The following is a 24,466-nucleotide window of genomic DNA, read 5'->3' on the forward strand; positions in this document are numbered from 1 at the left end:
GGATGGTACTGTATGTAATGTTGTTGTTGGTCTGTGTAGGTGGATGGTACTGTATGTAATGTTGTTGTTGGTCTGTGTAGGTGGATGGTACTGTATGTAATGTTGTTGTGTCTGTGTAGGTGGATGGTACTGTATGTAATGTTGTTGTTGGTCTGTGTAGGTGGATGGTACTGTATGTAATGTTGTTGTTGGTCTGTGTAGGTGGATGGTACTGTATGTAATGTTGTTGTTGGTCTGTGTAGGTGGATGGTACTGTATGTAATGTTGTTGTTGGTCTGTGTAGGTGGATGGTACTGTATGTAATGTTGTTGGTCTGTGTAGGTGGATGGTACTGTATGTAATGTTGTTGTTGGTCTGTGTAGGTGGATGGTACTGTATGTAATGTTGTTGTTGGTCTGTGTAGGTGGATGGTACTGTATGTAATGTTGTTGTGGTCTGTGTAGGTGGATGGTACTGTATGTAATGTTGTTGTTGGTCTGTGTAGGTGGATGGTACTGTATGTAATGTTGTTGTTGGTCTGTGTAGGTGGATGGTACTGTATGTAATGTTGTTGTGTCTGTGTAGGTGGATGGTACTGTATGTAATGTTGTTGTTGGTCTGTGTAGGTGGATGGTACTGTATGTAATGTTGTTGGTCTGTGTAGGTGGATGGTACTGTATGTAATGTTGTTGTTGGTCTGTGTAGGTGGATGGTACTGTATGTAATGTTGTTGTTGGTCTGTGTAGGTGGATGGTACTGTATGTAATGTTGTTGGTCTGTGTAGGTGGATGGTACTGTATGTAATGTTGTTGTGGTCTGTGTAGGTGGATGGTACTGTATGTAATGTTGTTGTTGGTCTGTGTAGGTGGATGGTACTGTATGTAATGTTGTTGGTCTGTGTAGGTGGATGGTACTGTATGTAATGTTGTTGTTGGTCTGTGTAGGTGGATGGTACTGTATGTAATGTTGTTGGTCTGTGTAGGTGGATGGTACTGTATGTAATGTTGTTGGTCTGTGTAGGTGGATGGTACTGTATGTAATGTTGTTGTTGGTCTGTGTAGGTGGATGGTACTGTATGTAATGTTGTTGTTGGTCTGTGTAGGTGGATGGTACTGTATGTAATGTTGTTGGTCTGTGTAGGTGGATGGTACTGTATGTAATGTTGTTGTTGTCTGTGTAGGTGGATGGTACTGTATGTAATGTTGTTGTTGGTCTGTGTAGGTGGATGGTACTGTATGTAATGTTGTTGTTGGTCTGTGTAGGTGGATGGTACTGTATGTAATGTTGTTGTTGTCTGTGTAGGTGGATGGTACTGTATGTAATGTTTTGTTGGTCTGTGTAGGTGGATGGTACTGTATGTAATGTTGTTGTGGTCTGTGTAGGTGGATGGTACTGTATGTAATGTTGTTGGTCTGTGTAGGTGGATGGTACTGTATGTAATGTTGTTGTGTCTGTGTAGGTGGATGGTACTGTATGTAATGTTGTTGTTGGTCTGTGTAGGTGGATGGTACTGTATGTAATGTTGTTGTTGGTCTGTGTAGGTGGATGGTACTGTATGTAATGTTGTTGGTCTGTGTAGGTGGATGGTACTGTATGTAATGTTGTTGTTGGTCTGTGTAGGTGGATGGTACTGTATGTAATGTTGTTGTTGGTCTGTGTAGGTGGATGGTACTGTATGTAATGTTGTTGGTCTGTGTAGGTGGATGGTACTGTATGTAATGTTGTTGTTGGTCTGTGTAGGTGGATGGTACTGTATGTAATGTTGTTGTTGGTCTGTGTAGGTGGATGGTACTGTATGTAATGTTGTTGTTGGTCTGTGTAGGTGGATGGTACTGTATGTAATGTTGTTGTTGGTCTGTGTAGGTGGATGGTACTGTATGTAATGTTGTTGTTGGTCTGTGTAGGTGGATGGTACTGTATGTAATGTTGTTGTTGGTCTGTGTAGGTGGATGGTACTGTATGTAATGTTGTTGTTGGTCTGTGTAGGTGGATGGTACTGTATGTAATGTTGTTGTTGGTCTGTGTAGGTGGATGGTACTGTATGTAATGTTGTTGTTGGTCTGTGTAGGTGGATGGTACTGTATGTAATGTTGTTGTTGGTCTGTGTAGGTGGATGGTACTGTATGTAATGTTGTTGGTCTGTGTAGGTGGATGGTACTGTATGTAATGTTGTTGTTGTCTGTGTAGGTGGATGGTACTGTATGTAATGTTGTTGTTGGTCTGTGTAGGTGGATGGTACTGTATGTAATGTTGTTGTTGGTCTGTGTAGGTGGATGGTACTGTATGTAATGTTGTTGTTGGTCTGTGTAGGTGGATGGTACTGTATGTAATGTTGTTGTTGGTCTGTGTAGGTGGATGGTACTGTATGTAATGTTGTTGTTGGTCTGTGTAGGTGGATGGTACTGTATGTAATGTTGTTGTGTCTGTGTAGGTGGATGGTACTGTATGTAATGTTGTTGGTCTGTGTAGGTGGATGGTACTGTATGTAATGTTGTTGTTGGTCTGTGTAGGTGGATGGTACTGTATGTAATGTTGTTGTTGGTCTGTGTAGGTGGATGGTACTGTATGTAATGTTGTTGTTGGTCTGTGTAGGTGGATGGTACTGTATGTAATGTTGTTGTTGGTCTGTGTAGGTGGATGGTACTGTATGTAATGTTGTTGTTGGTCTGTGTAGGTGGATGGTACTGTATGTAATGTTGTTGTTGGTCTGTGTAGGTGGATGGTACTGTATGTAATGTTGTTGTTGGTCTGTGTAGGTGGATGGTACTGTATGTAATGTTGTTGTTGGTCTGTGTAGGTGGATGGTACTGTATGTAATGTTGTTGGTCTGTGTAGGTGGATGGTACTGTATGTAATGTTGTTGTTGGTCTGTGTAGGTGGATGGTACTGTATGTAATGTTGTTGGTCTGTGTAGGTGGATGGTACTGTATGTAATGTTGTTGTTGGTCTGTGTAGGTGGATGGTACTGTATGTAATGTTGTTGTTGGTCTGTGTAGGTGGATGGTACTGTATGTAATGTTGTTGGTCTGTGTAGGTGGATGGTACTGTATGTAATGTTGTTGGTCTGTGTAGGTGGATGGTACTGTATGTAATGTTGTTGGTCTGTGTAGGTGGATGGTACTGTATGTAATGTTGTTGTTGGTCTGTGTAGGTGGATGGTACTGTATGTAATGTTGTTGGTCTGTGTAGGTGGATGGTACTGTATGTAATGTTGTTGGTCTGTGTAGGTGGATGGTACTGTATGTAATGTTGTTGTTGGTCTGTGTAGGTGGATGGTACTGTATGTAATGTTGTTGTTGGTCTGTGTAGGTGGATGGTACTGTATGTAATGTTGTTGGTCTGTGTAGGTGGATGGTACTGTATGTAATGTTGTTGGTCTGTGTAGGTGGATGGTACTGTATGTAATGTTGTTGGTCTGTGTAGGTGGATGGTACTGTATGTAATGTTGTTGTTGGTCTGTGTAGGTGGATGGTACTGTATGTAATGTTGTTGGTCTGTGTAGGTGGATGGTACTGTATGTAATGTTGTTGGTCTGTGTAGGTGGATGGTACTGTATGTAATGTTGTTGTTTGTCTGTGAAGGTGGATGGTACAGTATGTAATGTTGTTGTTGGTCTGTGTAGGTGGATGGTACTGTATGTAATGTTGTTGGTCTGTGTAGGTGGATGGTACTGTATGTAATGTTGGTCTGTGTAGGTGGATGGTACTGTATGTAATGTTGTTGTTGGTCTGTGTAGGTGGATGGTACTGTATGTGATGTTGTTGGTCTGTGTAGGTGGATGGTACTGTATGTAATGTTGTTGTTGGTCTGTGTAGGTGGATGGTACTGTATGTAATGTTGTTGTTGGTCTGTGTAGGTGGATGGTACTGTATGTAATGTTGTTGGTCTGTGTAGGTGGATGGTACTGTATGTAATGTTGTTAGTCTGTGTAGGTGGATGGTACTGTATGTAATGTTGTTGTTGGTCTGTGTAGGTGGATGGTACTGTATGTGATGTTGTTGGTCTGTGTAGGTGGATGGTACTGTATGTAATGTTGTTGGTCTGTGTAGGTGGATGGTACTGTATGTAATGTTGTTGTTGGTCTGTGTAGGTGGATGGTACTGTATGTAATGTTGTTGTTGGTCTGTGAAGGTGGATGGTACTGTATGTAATGTTGTTGTTGGTCTGTGTAGGTGGATGGTACTGTATGTAATGTTGTTGGTCTGTGTAGGTGGATGGTACTGTATGTAATGTTGGTCTGTGTAGGTGGATGGTACTGTATGTAATGTTGTTGTTGGTCTGTGTAGGTGGATGGTACTGTATGTAATGTTGTTGGTCTGTGTAGGTGGATGGTACTGTATGTAATGTTGTTGTTGGTCTGTGTAGGTGGATGGTACTGTATGTAATGTTGGTCTGTGTAGGTAGATGGTACTGTATGTAATGTTGGTCTGTGTAGGTGGATGGTACTGTATGTAATGTTGGTCTGTGTAGGTGGATGGTACTGTATGTAATGTTGTTGTTGGTCTGTGTAGGTGGATGGTACTGTATGTAATGTTGTTGGTCTGTGTAGGTGGATGGTACTGTATGTAATGTTGTTGGTCTGTGTAGGTGGATGGTACTGTATGTAATGTTGTTGGTCTGTGTAGGTGGATGGTACTGTATGTAATGTTGTTGTTGGTCTGTGTAGGTGGATGGTACTGTATGTAATGTTGTTGGTCTGTGTAGGTGGATGGTACTGTATGTAATGTTGTTGGTCTGTGTAGGTGGTGGTACTGTATGTAATGTTGTTGGTCTGTGTAGGTGGATGGTACTGTATGTAATGTTGTTGGTCTGTGTAGGTGGATGGTACTGTATGTAATGTTGTTGGTCTGTGTAGGTGGATGGTACTGTATGTAATGTTGTTGTTGGTCTGTGTAGGTGGATGGTACTGTATGTAATGTTGTTGGTCTGTGTAGGTGGATGGTACTGTATGTGATGTTGGTCTGTGTAGGTGGATGGTACAGTATGTAATGTTGTTGGTCTGTGTAGGTGGATGGTACTGTATGTAATGTTGTTGTTGGTCTGTGTAGGTGGATGGTACTGTATGTAATGTTGGTCTGTGTAGGTGGATGGTACTGTATGTAATGTTGTTGTTGGTCTGTGTAGGTGGATGCTACTGTATGTAATGTTGGTCTGTGTAGGTGGATGGTACTGTATGTAATGTTGTTGTTGGTCTGTGTAGGTGGATGGTACTGTATGTAATGTTGTTGGTCTGTGTAGGTGGATGGTACTGTATGTAATGTTGTTGGTCTGTGTAGGTGGATGGTACTGTATGTAATGTTGTTGGTCTTTGTAGGTGGATGGTACTGTATGTAATGTTGTTGTTGGTCTGTGTAGGTGGATGGTACTGTATGTGATGTTGGTCTGTGTAGGTGGATGGTACTGTATGTAATGTTGTTGGTCTGTGTAGGTGGATGGTACTGTATGTAATGTTGTTGTTGGTCTGTGTAGGTGGATGCTACTGTATGTAATGTTGGTCTGTGTAGGTGGATGGTACTGTATGTAATGTTGGTCTGTGTTGGTGGATGGTACTGTATGTAATGTTGTTGTTGGTCTGTGTAGGTGGATGGTACTGTATGTAATGTTGTTGGTCTGTGTAGGTGGATGGTACTGTATGTAATGTTGTTGGTCTGTGTAGGTGGATGGTACTGTATGTAATGTTGTTGGTCTGTGTAGGTGGATGGTACTGTATGTAATGTTGGTCTGTGTAGGTGGATGGTACTGTATGTAATGTTGTTGGTCTGTGTAGGTGGATGGTACTGTATGTAATGTTGTTGGTCTGTGTAGGTGGATGGTACTGTATGTGATGTTGGTCTGTGTAGGTGGATGGTACTGCATGTAATGTTGTTGGTCTGTGTAGGTGGATGGTACTGTATGTAATGTTGTTGGTCTGTGTAGGTGGATGCTACTGTATGTAATGTTGTTGGTCTGTGTAGGTGGATGGTACTGTATGTAATGTTGTTGGTCTGTGTAGGTGGATGGTACTGTATGTAATGTTGTTGTTGGTCTGTGTAGGTGGATGGTACTGTATGTAATGTTGGTCTGTGTAGGTGGATGGTACTGTATGTAATGTTGGTCTGTGTAGGTGGATGGTACTGTATGTAATGTTGTTGTTGGTCTGTGTAGGTGGATGGTACTGTATGTAATGTTGTTGGTCTGTGTAGGTGGATGGTACTGTATGTAATGTTGTTGGTCTGTGTAGGTGGTGGTACTGTATGTAATGTTGTTGGTCTGTGTAGGTGGATGGTACTGTATGTAATGTTGTTGTTCTGTGTAGGTGGATGGTACTGTTTCAACAGACAGACTTGTGACACCAGGTACCAGACAATGAGGAGATTCATGAGCTCCCTCAAGTGGCCACGCACCAGAACAGGTCAGCAGTTATAAACACTTAGTACAACTCAAAACATGTTGATTAATGGTAATAGAGAGTAATACTGTTGCTATAACCTATGCTATTGGTGTTCAGAGTCAGACTTCACCAGAACACTTTACAACATGCTTATAACATGTTTATGAACTAGTAATAATAGCTAGTATTAAGTGTTATAACCAGTCAAAAGAAGGCTTATGATTTGTCTGTTCAGGGAGGTGCTGCAAAAACGAATTGACTCTTTAAAAAGCATTGGTTCAGTACAGGCTGTAGAGGAAAAAGATCTCAGGCCATATAAATGTTAGTGTTTCCCATTAATCAGTAGAACTCAGTCAGTCTGTCTGTTTTAGTTACCGAAATTAATCTCACACTCACAAGAACCTCTTTCTTCTCTCTCTCTCTTTCTCTCTCTCTCTCTCTCTCTCTCTTCCTCTCTCTTTCTCCCCCTCCCTCCCTCTCTCTCCCCTCCCTCTCTCTCTCCCCTCCATCTCTCTTTCTCCCCCCCCTCTCTCTTCATTTCAGTGGGGCTTTATCTCCCTCACTCCCTCTCTCCCTCTCTCTTCCCTCCATCTCTCTATCCCCCCTCTCTCTTCCCTCCATCTCTCTCTCCCCCTCCATCTCTCTATCCCCCCTCTCTCCCCTCCATCTCTCTCTCCCCCTCCATCTCTCCCCCTCTCTCTCTTCATTTCCATGGGCCTTTATTCCCCTCTCTCTCCCTCCCTCTCCCCCTCCCTCTCTCCCTCCCTCTCTCTCCCCCTTCATCTCCCCCCTCTCTCTTCATTTCCATGGGGCTTTATCTCCCTCTCTCTCTCTCTCTCCCCCCTCTCTCTTCATTTCCATGGGGCTTTATCTCCCTCTATCTCTCCCCCCTCTCTCTCTTCATTTCCACGGGGCTTTATCTCCCTCTCTCTCTCCCCCCCTCTCTTCATTTCAATGGGGCTTTATCTCCCTCTCTCTCCCCTCCCCCTCTCTCTCCCCCTCTCTCTTTATCCCCCCCCTCTTCATCTCCATGGGTCTTTACCCCCCTTCATCTCCATGGGTCTTTACCCCCCCCTTCATCTCCATGGGTCTTTACCCCCCCCCCTTCATCTCCATGGGTCTTTACCCCCCCTCTTCATCTCCATGGGTCTTTACCCCCCCTCTTCATCTCCATGGGTCTTTACCCCCCCTTCATCTCCATGGGTCTTTACTCCCCCCCTTCATTTCCATGGGGCTTTATCTCCCTCTATCTCTCCCCCTCTCTCTCTTCATTTCCACGGGGCTTTACCCCCCCCCTCTTCATCTCCATGGGTCTTTATCCCCCCTTCATTTCCATGGGGCTTTATCTCCCTCTCTCTCTCCCCCCCTCTCTTCATTTCCATTGGGCTTTATCTCCCTCTCTCTCTCCCCCCCTCTCTTCATTTCCTTGGGTCTTTATCCCCCCCTCTTCATCTCCATGGGTCTTTACCCCCCCCCCTTCATTTCCATGGGGCTTTATCTCCCTCTATCTCTCCCCCTCTCTCTCTTCATTTCCACGGGGCTTTACCCCCCCCTCTTCATCTCCATGGGTCTTTATCCCCCCCTTCATTTCCACGGGGCTTTATCTCCCTCTCTCTCTCCCCCCTCTCTTCATTTCCATTGGGCTTTATCTCCCTCTCTCTCTCCCCCCCTCTCTTCATTTCCATTGGGCTTTATCTCCCTCTCTCTCTCCCCCCTCTCTTCATTTCCTTGGGTCTTTATCCCCCCCTTCTTCATCTCCATGGGTCTTTACCCCCTCTTCATCTCCATGGGTCTTTACCCCCTCTTCATCTCCATGGGTCTTTACCCCCCCTCTTCATCTCCATGGGTCTTTACCCCCCCTCTTCATCTCCATGGGTCTTTACCCCCCCTTCATCTCCATGGGTCTTTACCCCCCCCTTCATCTGCATGGGTCTTTACTCCCCCCCTTCATTTCCATGGGGCTTTATCTCCCTCTATCTCTCCCCCTCTCTCTCTTCATTTCCACGGGGCTTTACCCCCCCCCTCTTCATCTCCATGGGTCTTTATCCCCCCCTTCATTTCCACGGGGCTTTATCTCCCTCTCTCTCTCCCCCCTCTTCATTTCCATGGGTTTTTACCCCCCTCCTCTGTGGTTCTCTGTCTCCAGGTACAGGTATTCTGTCTCCTCAGCCAGAGGAGAACCCCTATTGGTGGAATGCCAACATGGTGTAAGAACTCCTATCGCTCTTCTCTCCCTTCTTGCATATGTGTGTTTGTTTATGGTGTTTGTGTGTGAAACGGTTGGTGTTTTTTCTTGTCAGAGTGAGTCAGTAAAGTTGTGCTGCAGCTCTTTACTAAACAACCTCTTCCTCTCTCTGACTGGAAAACTCTGACTGGAAAACTCTGACTGAGTCTCTGTGTGTTATGGTTTCCTCTTTCTCTCTCTCAATTCAATTTCACTGTATGGTGCTTTATTGGCATGGGAAACATATGTTAACATTGCCAAGGCAAGTGAAGTAGATAATTTGTAGATATTAGATAATTAAAGTACATAATTAGATAATTAAATTGTAATTACTTCGCCACTACGGCCTATTTATTGCCTTACCTCCCTTATCTTACCTCATTTGCTCACACTGTGTATAGACTTCTCTACTGTGTTATTGACTGATCGTTTGTTTATTCCATGTGTGAGTTACACATGGGTTGTTGTTTGTGTCGCAATGATTTGCTTGATCTTGGCCAGGTCGCAGTTGTAAATGAGAACTTGTTCTCAACTGGCCTACCTGGTTAAATAAAGGTGAAATAATAAAAAATGTAAAAAGATAATAAACAATAAAAATGAACAGTAAACATTACACTCACAGAAGTTCCAAAATAATAAAGACATTTCAAATGTCATATATGTCTGTATACAGTGTTGTAACGATGTGCAAATAGTTAAAGTACAAAAGGGAAAATAAATCAACATAAATATTGGTTGTATTTACAATGGTGTTTGTTCTTCACTGGTTGCCCTTTTCTTGTGGCAACAGGTCACAGACCTTGCTGCTGTGATGGCACACTGTGTTATTTCACCCAGTAGATATGAGAGTTTATCAAAATAGTTTTTTGAATTCTTTGTGTATCTGTGTAATCTGAGGGAAATACGTGTCTCTAATATGGTCATACATTTGGCAGGAGGTTAGGAAGTGCAGCTCAGTTTCCACCAAATTTTCTGGGCAAAGTGTACATAGCCTGTCTTCTCTTGGGAGCCAGGTCTGCCTACGGCAGTCTTTCTCAATAGCAAGGCTATGCTCACTGAGTCTGTACATAGTCAAAGCTTTCCTTATGTTTGGGTCAGTCACTGTGTACTCTCTGTTTAGGGCCAAATAGCATTCTAGTTTGCTCTGTTTTTTTTTTTAATTCTTTCCAATGTGTCTTATAATTATCTTTTTGTTATCTCATGATTTGGTTGGGTCTAATTGTGTTGCTGTCCTGGGGCTCTGTGTGGTCTGTTTGTGTTTGTGAACAGAGCCCCAGGACCAGCTTGCTTAGGGAACTCTTCTCCAGGTTCATCTCTCTGTAGGTGATGGCTTTGTTATGAAGACTTGGGAATCGCTTCCTTTTATTAGGTGGTTGTAGAATTTAACGGCTCTTTTCTGGATTTTGATAATTAGCGGGTATCGGCCTAATTCTGCCCTGCATGCATTATTTGGTGTTTTACGTTGTACACGGAGGATATTTTTGCAGAATTCTGCATGCAGAATCTCATTTTGGTGTTTGTCCCATTTGGTGAATTCTTGGTTGGTGAGTGGACCCCAGACCTCACAACCATAAAGGGGAATGGGTTCTATAACTGATTCAAGTATTTTTAGCCAGATCCTAATTGGTATGTCGAATTTTATGTTCCTTTTGATGGCATAGAAGGCCCTTCTTGCCTTGTCTCTCAGATCGTTCACAGCTTTGTGCAAGTTAAGTGTGGCGCTAAAGTGTTTAGGCCAAGGTAGGTACAGTTTTTTGTGTGCTCTAGGGCAACGGTGTCTAGATGGAATTTGTATTTCTGGTCCTGGCAACTGGACCTTTTTTGGAACACCATTATTTTTGTCTTACTGAGATTTACTGTCAGGGTCCAGGTCTGACAAAATCTGGGCAGAAGATCTAGGTGCTGCTGTAGGCCCTCCTTGGTTGGGGACAAAAGCACCAGATCATCAGCAAACAGTAGACATTTAACTTCAGATTCTAGTAGGGTGAGGCCGGGTGCTGCAGACTGTTCTAGTGCCCTCGCCAATTCGTTGATATGTTGAAGAAGGTTGGGCTTAAGCTGCATCCCTGTCTAACCCCACGGCCCTATGGAAAGAAATGTGTGTGTTTTTTTGCCAATTTTAACCGCAGACTTGTTGTTTGTGTACATGGATTTTATAATGTTGTATGTTTTTCCCCCAACACCACTTAACAACAATTTGTATAGCAGACCCTCATGCCAAATTGAGTCAAAAGCTTTTTGGAAATCAACAAAGCATGAGGATCTCTCTCTCTCTCCCCTCTCTCTCTCTCTAGGTTCATCCCATACTGCTCTAGTGATGCCTGGAGTGGAGCCTCAGCAAAGACTGACCAAAGTAGGGAACATCAGTTCAGTGTATAGTCACTCCTTAGGGAATAGGATGCCACTTTGGAAAAACACTATGCATTTTATTTCAAATAATTCAAGACATTTAAGTGATAATTCCTGATTATGCCTGTCAGTTGGGTTGCCAGAGACGCGACCCATTCGTTCGTTCTATCAGTTGGGTTGCCAGAGATGTGACCCATTCGTTCGTTCTATCAGTTGGGTTGCCAGAGACGCGACCCATTCGTTCGTTCTATCAGTTGGGTTGCCAGAGACGCGACCCATTCGTTGGTTCTAAATGTTCTATTGCCATACTGGCTGGTAACGTTCCGATCCCTTGCTTGCTAGCTAGCCAACTACATTTATTTGAATACATCCACAACAATGAGCTAATCTGGCGCGATTTCACCTGACATAGAAAATGTGCTCTCTCGCCAGGACACTGTTCTTCAGAGGAGCTAGCCAACAACACAGCTAACACAATCACTTCAAACTGAACCTGGAAAGACTGCAAACTAGCTGCACTTTGTTTGAACTGTTTTCTATTGACATTTTTTTGTACATATACACCAAAAAATATGCTGATTCATTATTTCGACTGGCTGAGAAAAGCTTCCAGCCTGACTCATCCCAAAACGTTCATTACTACGCGACAGCTGGAGATCGAATTTGAATATTGAAACAATGTTGCAAATGTCGGAGAGACAGACAGCAAGGTTTGATGAAGTTTATAAATTGCCTGGCTGGGCTGATGAGACAGTGGATTGTGCAGTCAGATGGAACAGAGTAAATAGGCATTTGAACATCATAGATTTAGCTGGTGGTAACTTGTGGAATAGACACTGGCTAGAATGCGGTTTTAACCAATCAGCATTTAGGATTAGACCCACCGGTTGTATAACAAGCTATCAATCAATGTGTCTACTGTGCCTGTCTTCATGTTGTGTGTATGTTTCTCTCTGTGTAGGTGACTATGCGTTCATGGGCTCAGTGATCATTATGGAGGTAGTTAATGAGCTGCTTACTAAAGGACTGGACAGCGCTAAGATCCTGCTACTGGCTGGGAGCAGGTCAGTACACTGTGTGTGTGTCTGATAAAATCACCACAGTCTCAAACCTTTTTACTTTACTTACTTTTTTTGGACATCCGTCTGTTTCTCCCTCAATCTGTCCCTCTGGCCTCTCCAGCTCTCCTTATTTCCCTCTCTCTGGATTACGGAATGTTTTTCTCTCTCTCTCTCTCTCTCTCTCTCTCGCTACCCCCCCCCCCAGTGCGGGGGGTACAGGTGTACTACTGAACGTGGACCGTGTGGCGGAGCACCTGGAGTCCCGGGGACACGGGGAGATTCAGGTCCGGGGTCTGGCTGACTCTGGCTGGTTCCTGGATAACAAGCAGTACAGATCTACAGACTGTCACAGCACCATCAGCTGTGACCCTACTGAGGCTATCAGGAGAGGAATCAGGTGAGAGAGGGAAGGAGAGAGGGAAGGAGGGAGAGAGAGAGAAGGAAGGAAGGAAGGAAGGAAGGAAGGAAGGAAGGAAGGAAGGAGGGAGGGAGGGAGAGAAGGAGGGAGAGAGAAGGAGGGAGGGAGGGGAGAGAGGGAAGGAGGGGAGGGAGAGAGAGAGAAGGAGGGAGGGAGAGATGAGGGGGAGAGGGAGGTAGAGGGAGAGACAACGAGTGACCATACGAGTGACAACTGTGACTATACTTCCTGTTTCCTGTCTAGGTACTGGGGTAGTGTGGTGCCAGAGAGCTGCAGACAGACTCACATAGGAGAGGAGTGGAACTGCTTCTTCGGATATAAAGTCTACCCCACGCTCAAGAGTAAGAGAGTGTTTCTAGTACTCTCTCCCTCTCTCTCTCTGTGTCTCTGTCTCTCTCCCTCTCTCTCCCTCCCTCTTTCTTTCTCTCTCTCTCCCTCTCTCTGTCTCTCTCTAGCACTCTCTCTTTCTCTCCAGGTCCAGTGTTATTTGATGAGGCCCCCCTCTCTCTCTCCCTCCCCCCTTCCCGCCTCCCCCTCCCTCTCTCCCCCTCCCTCCCTCCTCCCTCTCTCACCTCCCACCGCCTCCCCCCCTCTAACCCCTCTCCCTCTCTCCAGGTCCAGTGTTTGTGGTCCAGTGTTATTTGATGAGGCCTATTTGATGAGGCCCCCCTCTCTCTCTTCCTCCCCCCTTCCCGCCTCCCCTTCCCGCCTCCCTCTCTCACCTCCCACCGCCTCCCCCCCTCTAACCCCTCTCTCTCTCTCCAGGTCCAGTGTTTGTGGTCCAGTGGTTATTTGATGAGGCCCAGTTAACAGTAGATAACATCCACCTGACTGGTCATCCGGTCCACGAGGGACAATGGAGATACATACAGAATTTGGGCAACGAGCTGAGGAACACACTCAAAGACGTCCCGTAAGACACACACACACACACACACACACACATTGGATAGTACACACAGACACACACACACAATAATGTACAAACACACATACATACCATAACTTCCTGTTTTATTCCCTAAAGAATGTTAACATTTTATGTTATGTGGAATGTTAACTCTCCTCTGATCACGTTGATTGATCTGTCTGTTCTGACTGCCAGGGCCCTGTTTGCTCCAGCCTGCCTATCCCATGAGGTCATCACCAGGAAGTGAGTGAACAGTCACTGATCATAACTGGGTCTTAGATTAGACATATCATAACTGGGTCTTAGTTTAGACATATCATAACTGGGTCTTAGCTTAGACATATCATAACTGGGTCTCAGTTTAGACATATCATAACTGGGTCTCAGTTTAGACATATCATAACTGGGTCTCAGTTTAGACATATCATAACTGGGTCTCAGCTTAGACATATCATAACTGGGTCTCAGCTTAGACATATCATAACTGGGTCTCAGCTTAGACATATCATAACTGGGTCTCAGCTTACACATATCATAACTGGGTCTCAGATTAGACATATCATAACTGGGTCTCAGATTAGACATATCATAACTGGGTCTCAGATTAGACATATCATAACTGGGTCTCAGATTAGACATATCATAACTGGGTCTTAGATTAGACATATCATAACTGGGTCTCAGATTAGACATATCATAACTGGGTCTCAGATTAGACATATCATAACTGGGTCTCAGATTAGACATATCATAACCTTAACTTGGAGCTTTGCAAAAAAATGAGTGACTTGACCGGTACCTCTCCCATTTCTAACCTCCTTTCCGCTCCTCCCCCTGTTACCATAGTTACTGGATGGACATCCAAGTCAAAGGAACCTCCCTCCCCAGAGCCCTACACTGCTGGGACCGTGGTCTCCACGACAACAACCTCCACCAAAGATCCTCCAACAACAACACCCATAGCAACAATCCTAACCCCACCCCCAACAAGGCTCTGCCCCCAGCTTCGCCTCCAAGGGGCTGTCCTCTGCGTCTGATTGACAGCTGCCCCTGGCCTCACTGTAATCCCACCTGTCCCACTATAAGGGATCAGACCACCGGACAGGAAATGAGCGTGATCCAGTTCCTGAAACACATGGGGTTTGATGTTGCCAAGATGGCCCAGCAACAGGGCATGGACGCAGGGAAACTGCTGGGGATGCTGAATAACGGGAACTGAGCAGGGAGAGACTCACACAGGTAGCTGCAAGGAAACGCACATACACACACACTCTGACACAGCAGGGCATGGACCAAAGAACGCTTTGGTGGAGATGAACGGAACTCAATGCAACAACAGAATAGAAACAGAACTGAACTCTAAGCAACAGGACTGAACGAAACTGAGCAAACCCCAAAAGCAACAGAACTGAGCAGAAAAAGTTGCTGTGCTAAACTGAACTGGACTCAATGGATCTGAATTCAGAACTTTGACTTGGTGCAACTCAAAACACCTCAACTCTGAACGCAGCTTGAATACTGTCTGCAACGGGACAAAACTCGACTTAACTCAACTGGATAATAACTCATTTTTAGTTATTAGAACACAACAACGGAACTGCTAAGTTTGAGTTCAAACAACTGAACAATGCTTTACTCAACAATGCTGAACTCAACTCAACCAAACCTGAACAGAACTAAACTATACTGAAATAATTATTCGGGTGTGAAAAGACATACATAAATGGAACGTCATCTGTTTTAAGGATACTATCCCAAATGGCATTAGATTCCCCCATAGGGCTCTGGTCAAAACTAGTGCACTATATTGTGAATAGAGTGCCATTTGGAACACAATCTGTTCGTTTTAAAGTAAATAAGACAACGGACTTGTGGATTTTGAAAATATATATATGCATAGATGTAGAAGTTGTGTATGTATATGAAGTGGAATCCTCAGACTGTAATGACTTGATAGACTTCAATTATAATTTTGATCAATGCTACAGAAGATACAGAATCAAGCTTCTGATATGGAAGGCACTGGATTATAGCGAGCCCCTCATAGGCTACGTTTACACGGGCAGCCTAATTCTGATCTATTTCCACTAATTGGTCTTCTAACCAATCAGATCAGGGTCTTTTACCAATAATTGGGCAAAATACCAGAATTGGGCTGCCTGTGTAAACACAGCCATAGTAACAGGGTTCACTAGAACTGATTGATTAGAATTGTCTCTAACGACCACATAGCCTACTGCCACATCTGAACTCACCAGCAGAGATGGATGGAGACTGCCACACCTAAACATAGGCTACTAACAGAGTGAGAGATGGATGGAGACTGCCACACCTAAACATAGGCTACTAACAGAGTGAGAGATGGATGGAGACTGCCACACCTAAACATAGGCTACTAACAGAGTGAGAGATGGATGGAGACTGCCACACCTAAACATAGGCTACTAACAGAGTGAGAGATGGATGGAGACTGCCACACCTAAACATAGGCTACTAACAGAGTGAGAGATGGATGGCTGATACAGTATGTGGGGAATGTCTGGATGGATGGCTGATACAGTATGTGGGGAATGTCTGGATGGATGGCTGATACAGTATGTGGGGAATGTCTGGATGGATGTCTGATACAGTATGTGGGGAATGTCTGGATGGATGGCTGATACAGTATGTGGGGAATGTCTGGAAGGATGTCTGATACAGTATGTGGGCAATGGGAGAGATGTCTGGATGGATGGCTGATACAGTATGTGGGGAATGTCTGGATGGATGGCTGATACAGTATGTGGGGAATGGGAGAGCTGTCTGGATGGATGTCTGATACAGTATGTGGGGAATGGGAGAGCTGTCTGGATGGATGTCTGATACAGTATGTGGGGAATGGGAGAGCTGTCTGGATGGATGTCTGATACAGTATGTGGGGAATGGGAGAGCTGTCTGGATGGATGTCTGATACAGTATGTGGGGAATGTCTGGATGGATGGCTGATACAGTATGTGGGGAATGGGAGAGCTGTCTGGATGGATGGCTGATACAGTATGTGGGGAATGGGAGAGCTGTCTGGATGGATGGTTGATACAGTATGTGGGGAATGTCTGGATGGATGGCTGATACAGTATGTGGGGAATGGGAGAGCTGTCTGGATGGATGGTTGATACAGTATGTGGGGAATGTCTGGATGGATGGCTGATACAGTATGTGGGGAATGGGAGAGCTGTCTGGATGGATGTCTGATACAGTATGTGGGGAATGGGAGAGCTGTCTGGATGGATGGCTGATACAGTATGTGGGGAATGGGAGAGCTGTCTGGATGGATGGCTGATACAGTATGTGGGGAATGGGAGAGCTGTCTGGATGGATGGCTGATACAGTATGTGGGGAATGTCTGGATGGATGGCTGATACAGTATGTGGGGAATGTCTGGATGGATGGCTGATACAGTATGTGGGGAATGTCTGGATGGATGTCTGATACAGTATGTGGGGAATGGGAGAGATGTCTGGATGGATGTCTGATACAGTATGTGGGGAATGGGAGAGATGTCTGGATGGATGGCTGATACAGTATGTGGGGAATGGGAGAGATGTCTGGATGGATGTCTGATACAGTATGTGGGGAATGGGAGAGATGTCTGGATGGATGTCTGATACAGTATGTGGGGAATGGGAGAGATGTCTGGATGGATGGCTGATACAGTATGTGGGGAATGGGAGAGCTGTCTGGATGGATGGCTGATACAGTATGTGGGGAATGGGAGAGCTGTCTGGATGGATGGCTGATACAGTATGTGGGGAATGGGAGAGCTGTCTGGATGGATGGCTGATACAGTATGTGGGGAATGGGAGAGCTGTCTGGATGGATGGCTGATACAGTATGTGGGGAATGGGAGAGCTGTCTGGATGGATGTCTGATACAGTATGTGGGGAATGGGAGAGCTGTCTGGATGGATGTCTGATACAGTATGTGGGGAATGGGAGAGATGTCTGGATGGATGGCTGATACAGTATGTGGGGAATGGGAGAGATGTCTGGATGGATGGCTGATACAGTATGTGGGGAATGGGAGAGCTGTCTGGATGGATGTCTGATACAGTATGTGGGGAATGGGAGAGATGTCTGGATGGATGGCTGATACAGTATGTGGGGAATGGGAGAGATGTCTGGATGGATGGCTGATACAGTATGTGGGGAATGGGAGAGATTTATGATATGGCGCTCTCTACTGGACATTTTGAGAATTACAAACATTTGTATTCTTGCTGCTTCCAACTCTCCCTGGGTAAATAATACTGACTGGTGCTTTTAGCCACATATGCTTTTATACAAAGATAATAATGGGTTATATTATACAAGGATAATAATGGGTTATATTATACAAGGATAATAATGGGTTATATTTTACAAGGATAATAATGGGTTATATTATACAAGGATAATAATGGGTTATATTTTACAAGGATAATAATGGGTTATATTTTACAAGGATAATAATGGGTTATACTTTAATATCTCTAAAAGGTTATGTGATTAACTGTTTGAACTCAACGAAGGGTTGCACATTTTCGGTAACTTTCACAAAATGTTCCTGAAATCCCGGTTGGAAGTTTCCTGGAATCAGGAGGGAATAAACAGAGAATCTGGGAATCATCCAACCAGGATTTCTGGAAAACCTGGGAATTTTGCAACCCTAAACTCAAGCTACTTAGGAGTTGATATTTATTGGATTAGGTGTATCATGTATGTGTGCTATTCTACTTCATATTTATTAGGTGTATCATGTATGTGTGCTATTCTACTTCATATTTATTAGGTGTATCATGTATGTGTGCTATTCTACTTCATATTTATTAGGTGTATCATGTATGTGTGCTATTCTACTTCATATTTATTAGGTGTATCATGTATGTGTGCTATTCTACTTCATATTTATTAGGTGTATCATGTATGTGTGCTATTCTACTTCATATTTATTAGGTGTATCATGTATGTGTGCTATTCTACTTCATATTTATTAGGTGTATCATGTATGTGTGCTATTCTACTTCATATTTATTAGGTGTATCATGTATGTGTGCTATTCTACTTCATATTTATTAGGTGTATCATGTATGTGCTATTACGGCAGGAAAGTGACTCTTTGGAAATTGTCAATATATTTAGCTCTTTTTATGGTGCTGATTGCATGTCTGTAATACATTATAATTGTGTTAAATAATAGAAAGATGTATTTTTTCAATGATTTCTATTAGATTTCTCCACTGAAAAGTACAAGTGCGAAGTGTAGCATAACCACTAGGTACACATCAGATAAGCAAATACACACACAAATATAGTAAAACATTTAATTATGTATAAAGTATACAAACAATAAAACAACTTAAAAACAAAAAGAGACATTCAAATAACGTACTGTTCCAGTGGTTGATCTTCTAAGACCATTTCCTGTTTGAACGAACCAATCAGATCGGCCCGATACTAAGAGGTGGATTCCTCCTACAGACACAGTAAACATAGGATGCGTCCCAAAAGGTACCCTATTCTCTACATAGTGCACTACTTATGACCAGCGCCCTATAAAGTTGTGCACTATGTAGGGAAGAGTGGCATTTCAGAAGCAGAGATGAGACTGACCACCAATTAACATAAAAACATATCAAAATCATTTTATATCACAAACGGAAAGAAATAACCTATTTGTTCACAGCTGGTATGAAAGGGTTGTTGACAAAATACCACTTCATACAATAAAAGCATTAAAGTAATAAAAAATAAAAAATTCACACTATTTACAATTAAAAAATACAAATCCTATATTTCACAGAATTCCCCCTGCTTAACAATGCCACTGTTTAAATCCTTTGTGTCAGCAGCTTATTGTCATTTCATCTGTTCCCTATTCAAAGTTGTGAGAAAAAAAAGATTGTTTCCAAAAAGCGCATTCCGTTCTGTGTCCCTACAAGCACACCGTATCCCAGTCTCGTTTCCTCACCTCTTCACCCCTACATCCTCTCTCAGGACCAGGGGTTCCAATCCAAGTTAAAAAAGGACAAAGATCATTGGCTGAAAGTATTGAGCTTCGATAAACAATTGTTTTGTGACAGTGGCATGTCCTTTCATTTTATATGAAGAACAAACAGTAAGGTGTAGCCTATGTCTTGGCCATAGTAAGTTCATATAAACTCAGTGGTATTTTCCTATGTAGCCTAGTTACAGTAAGGTGTAGCCTATGTCTTGGCCATAGTAAGTTCATATAAACTCAGTGGTATTTTCCTATGTAGCCTAGTTACAGTAAGGTGTAGCCTATGGCTTGGCCTTAGTAAGATCCTATAAAGACAGTGGTCTTTCCCTATGAGGTGTAGCCTGTTATTAGAAGAGGGAAAACCTGCTTTGTCCCATTCCCAATCCTATTCCCAATCCTTATATGGACCTGATTCCTGGGAAAGAGTGTGGATCCTATCAGAATCACGCTTTGGCGTATGTGGGATTTGTTATTGTAAACAAGTAAATTCCTTAATAGTCCCAGTCCCAACTCAGCCTCCTGGGAAAGAGGATATCCTATGAGAATAGTTTTTCAGTTGAAGAATTCCTTAACAACTCTTCCTAGAGACAGGAGAGGAGAGCTACATCCAGTTTGTGTCCATTCAGGACATTTTCCAAAGCTATTCAGAGATTTTCTGAGATATTCCCTCCACTGAGAAGGGAGAGAATGCCGTTTCAGTAGTTGGAATGCTAGCTGTTGGAATCCTGGGAAGAGGACAGGAGAAAATGGTCAGAAATGTGAGCCAGGAAAAATTGGGAACAAAAGAATGCATGCAGCCACGCACACACACTCTCCCTCCTTCATACACATACTCTCCCATACTCTCCCTCCTTCATACACATACTCTCTCTCTCTCTCTCTCTCTCTCTCTCTCTCTCTCTCTCTCTCTCTCTCTCTCTCTCTCTCTCTCTCTCTCTCTCTCTCTCTCTCTCTCTCTCTCTCTCTCTCTCTCTCTCTCTCTCTCTCTCTCTCTCTCTCTCTCTCTCTCTCTCTCTCTCTCTCTCTCTCTCTCTCTCTCTCTCTCTCTCTCTCTCTCTCTCTCTCTCTCTCTCTCTCTCTCTCTCTCTCTCTCTCTCTCTCTCTCTCTCTCTCTCTCTCTCTCTCTCTCTCTCTCTCTCTCTCTCTCTCTCTCTCTCTCTCTCATACACACACCTGACTGGTGAGTCTGCGAGGGGAGAGGGGTCGTTTCTGCTGGTGGATGGCCTGGAGACGAGTGATCAGGAACTTCTTATCCTCCCCCTCCTAGAGACACAACACTCTATTAACACAGTGTTAGAACACTCTATTAACACAGTGTTAGAACACTCTATTAACACAGTGTTAGAACACTCTATTAACACAGTGTTAGAACACTATTAAGACAGTGTTAGAACACTCTATTAACACAGTGTTAGAACACTCTATTAACACAGTGTTAGAACACTCTATTAACACAGTGTTAGAACACTCTATTAACACATTATACACAGTGTTAAAACACTCCATTAACAGTGTTAGAATACTCCATTACTCCATTATACACAGTGTTAGAACACTCCATTAACACATTGTACACAGTGTTAGAACACTCCATTAACACATTGTACACAGTGTTAGAACACGCCATTATACACAGTATTAAAACACTCCATTATACACAGTGTTAGAACACTCCATTAACACATTATAAACACAGTGTTAGAATACTCCATTATACACAGTGTTAAAACACTCCATTATACACAGTGTTAGAATACTCCATTATACACAGTGTTAAAACACTCCATTATACAGTGTTAGAACACTCCATTATACACAGTGTTAGAACACTCCATTATACACAGTGTTAGAACACTCCATTATACACAGTGTTAAAACACTCCATTATACACAGTGTTAGAACACTCCATTAACACATTGTACACAGTGTTAGAACACTCCATTAACACATTGTACACAGTGTTAGAACACTCCATTAACACATTGTACACAGTGTTAGAACACTCCATTAACACATTGTACACAGTGTTAGAACACTCCATTAACACATTGTACACAGTGTTAGAACACTCCATTAACACATTGTACAGTGTTAGAACACTCCATTAACACATTGTACACAGTGTTAGAACACTCCATTAACACATTGTACACAGTGTTAGAACACTCCATTAACACATTGTACACAGTGTTAGAACACTCCATGACAAGTTAAGTGCTTGTATACACAGAGTGTTGAACGTACATTTTCTACATTGACATTTTAGTCATTTAGCAGACGCTCTGATCCAGAGAGACTTACAGTTAGTGAGTCATTTAGCAGACGCTCTGATCCAGAGAGACTTACAGTTAGTGAGTCATTTAGCAGACGCTCTGATCCAGAGAGACTTACAGTTAGTGAGTCATTTAGCAGACGCTCTGATCCAGAGAGACTTACAGTTAGTGAGTCATTTAGCAGACGCTCTGATCCAGAGAGACTTACAGTTAGTGAATCATTTAGCAGACGCTCTGATCCAGAGAGACTTACAGTTAGTGAGTCATTTAGCAGACGCTCTGATCCAGAGAGACTTACAGTTAGTGAGTCATTTAGCAGACGCTCTGATCCAGAGAGACTTACAGTTAGTGAGTCATTTAGCAGACGCTCTGATACAGAGAGACTTACAGTTAGTGAGTCATTTAGCAGACGCTCTGATCCAGAGAGACTTACAGTTAGTGAATCATTTAGCAGATGCTCTGATCCAGAGAGACTTACAGTTAGTGAGTCATTTAGCAGACGCTCTGATCCAGAGAGACTTACAGTTAGTGAGTCATTTAGCAGACGCTCTGATCCAGAGAGACTTACAGTTAGTGAGTCATTTAGCAGACGCTCTGATCCAGAGAGACTTACAGTTAGTGGGTCATTTAGCAGACGCTCTGATCCAGAGAGACTTACAGTTAGTGAGTCATTTAGCAGACGCTCTGATCCAGAGAGACTTACAGTTAGTGAGTCATTTAGCAGACGCTCTGATCCAGAGAGACTTACAGTTAGTGAGTCATTTAGCAGACGCTCTGATCCAGAGAGACTTACAGTTAGTGAGTCATTTAGCAGACGCTCTGATCCAGAGAGACTTACAGTTAGAGTCATTTAGCAGACGCTCTGATCCAGAGAGACTTACAGTTAGTGAGTCATTTAGCAGACGCTCTGATCCAGAGAGACTTACAGTTAGTGAGCCATTTAGCAGACGCTCTGATCCAGAGAGACTTACAGTTAATGCATTCATCTTATGATAGCTAGGTGAGACAACCACATCACAGTCATAGTAAGTACATTCTTTCTCAATAAAGTAGCTATCAGCAAAGTCAGACCTAGTCAGGTGGGAAAAGGGGTTATTTAAGATCCTCTGAAGAGGAAGGGGTTTCAGATGTTTTCTACAGGTACATATTTACTACAGTGTTATTATGACAGTATTGTAATTAAATGAGGTGTTCGTTTTCTATCTGGATAACACTTTTATAAAGGGTTAAGTCACATTAGTATTGTATAAGAGAGTTGAGACATAACGTTTTCTATCTGGATAACACTTTTATAAAGGGTTAAATCACACTGTTATAAAGGGTTAAGTCACATTAGTATTGTATAAGAGAGTTGAGACATAACGTTTTCTATCTGGATAACACTGTTATAAAGGGTTAAGACACATTAGTATTGTATAAGAGAGTTGAGAGATAACGTTTTCTATCTGGATAACACTGTTATAAAGGGTTAAGACACATTAGTATTGTATAAGAGAGTTGAGACATAACGTTTTCTATCTGGATAACACTGTTATAAAGGGTTAAGACACATTAGTATTGTATAAGAGAGTTGAGACATAACGTTTTCTATCTGGATAACACTGTTATAAAGGGTTAAGACACATTAGTATTGTATAAGAGAGTTGAGACATAACGTTTTCTATCTGGATAACACTGTTATAAAGGGTTAAGACACATTAGTATTGTATAAGAGAGTTGAGACATAACGTTTTCTATCTGGATAACACTGTTATAAAGGGTTAAGACACATTAGTATTGTATAAGAGAGTTGAGAGATAACGTTTTCTATCTGGATAACACTGTTATAAAGGGTTAACCTTAGGGTTAAGTCACATTAGTATTGTATAAGAGAGTTGAGAGATAACGTTTTCTATCTGGATAACACTGTTATAAAGGGTTAAGTCACATTAGTATTGTATAAGAGAGTTGAGACATAACGTTTTCTATCTGGATAACACTGTTATAAAGGGTTAAGTCACATTAGTATTGTATAAGAGAGTTGAGACATAACGTTTTCTATCTGGATAACACTGTTATAAAGGGTTAAGTCACATTAGTATTGTATAAGAGAGTTGAGAGATAACGTTTTCTATCTGGATAACACTGTTATAAAGGGTTAAGACACATTAGTATTGTATAAGAGAGTTGAGACATAACGTTTTCTATCTGGATAACACTGTTATAAAGGGTTAAGACACATTAGTATTGTATAAGAGAGTTGAGAGATAACGTTTTCTATCTGGATAACACTGTTATAAAGGGTTAAGACACATTAGTATTGTATAAGAGAGTTGAGAGATAACGTTTTCTATCTGGATAACACTGTTATAAAGGGTTAAGTCACATTAGTATTGTATAAGAGAGTTGAGAGATAACGTTTTCTATCTGGATAACACTGTTATAAATGGTTAAGTCACATTAGTATTGTATAAGAGAGTTGAGACATAACGTTTTCTATCTGGATAACACTGTTATAAAGGGTTAAATCACATTAGTATTGTATAAGAGAGTTGAGACATAACGTTTTCTATCTGGATAACACTGTTATAAAGGGTTAAGTCACATTAGTATTGTATAAGAGAGTTGAGAGATAACGTTTTCTATCTGGATAACACTTTTATAAAGGGTTAAATCACACTGTTATAAAGGGTTAAGACACATTAGTATTGTATAAGAGAGTTGAGAGATAACGTTTTCTATCTGGATAACACTGTTATAAAGGGTTAAGACACATTAGTATTGTATAAGAGAGTTGAGAGATAACGTTTTCTATCTGGATAACACTTTTATAAAGGGTTAAGTCACACTGTTATAAAGGGTTAAGTCACATTAGTATTGTATAAGA

The 24,466-nt window shown here is 42.5% G+C and overlaps 2 protein-coding genes across 5 annotated transcripts in view; one reads left to right on the forward strand and one right to left on the reverse strand.

The window, feature by feature from the left end:
• The window catches only part of LOC123725432 (palmitoleoyl-protein carboxylesterase notum1a-like), a 29,663-nt gene extending 13,009 nt beyond the window's left edge, over positions 1 to 16,654 (forward strand). The window contains exons 3-11 of the mRNA XM_045690889.1: positions 6,275 to 6,370; positions 8,496 to 8,556; positions 10,868 to 10,926; positions 11,884 to 11,986; positions 12,189 to 12,380; positions 12,645 to 12,742; positions 13,167 to 13,314; positions 13,507 to 13,554; positions 14,158 to 16,654. Of these exons, the coding sequence (XP_045546845.1) occupies positions 6,275 to 6,370; positions 8,496 to 8,556; positions 10,868 to 10,926; positions 11,884 to 11,986; positions 12,189 to 12,380; positions 12,645 to 12,742; positions 13,167 to 13,314; positions 13,507 to 13,554; positions 14,158 to 14,530 (1,178 nt within the window). The 3' untranslated portion in view covers positions 14,531 to 16,654. The remainder of the gene's footprint in view (positions 1 to 6,274; positions 6,371 to 8,495; positions 8,557 to 10,867; positions 10,927 to 11,883; positions 11,987 to 12,188; positions 12,381 to 12,644; positions 12,743 to 13,166; positions 13,315 to 13,506; positions 13,555 to 14,157) is intronic.
• A 1,981-nt stretch (positions 16,655 to 18,635) lies between these two features.
• LOC106564366 (transmembrane channel-like protein 6) overlaps positions 18,636 to 24,466 on the reverse strand; it is a 44,057-nt gene continuing 38,226 nt past the window's right edge. For 3 of the 4 annotated variants that reach the window (XM_045690883.1, XM_045690885.1, XM_045690884.1), the window contains exons 21-22: positions 20,500 to 20,589; positions 18,636 to 20,051 (exon numbers count right to left, since the gene is read on the reverse strand). In XM_045690883.1, the coding sequence (XP_045546839.1) occupies positions 20,037 to 20,051; positions 20,500 to 20,589 (105 nt within the window). In that variant the 3' untranslated portion in view covers positions 18,636 to 20,036. Of the gene's footprint in view, positions 20,052 to 20,499; positions 20,590 to 23,448; positions 24,395 to 24,466 lie in introns of those variants that run through there. The other variant, XM_045690886.1, reaches the window with a different exon arrangement.

This window comes from Salmo salar, chromosome ssa12 (assembly GCF_905237065.1).
Source record: "Salmo salar chromosome ssa12, Ssal_v3.1, whole genome shotgun sequence".
NCBI classification, from domain to species: Eukaryota; Metazoa; Chordata; class Actinopteri; order Salmoniformes; family Salmonidae; genus Salmo; species Salmo salar.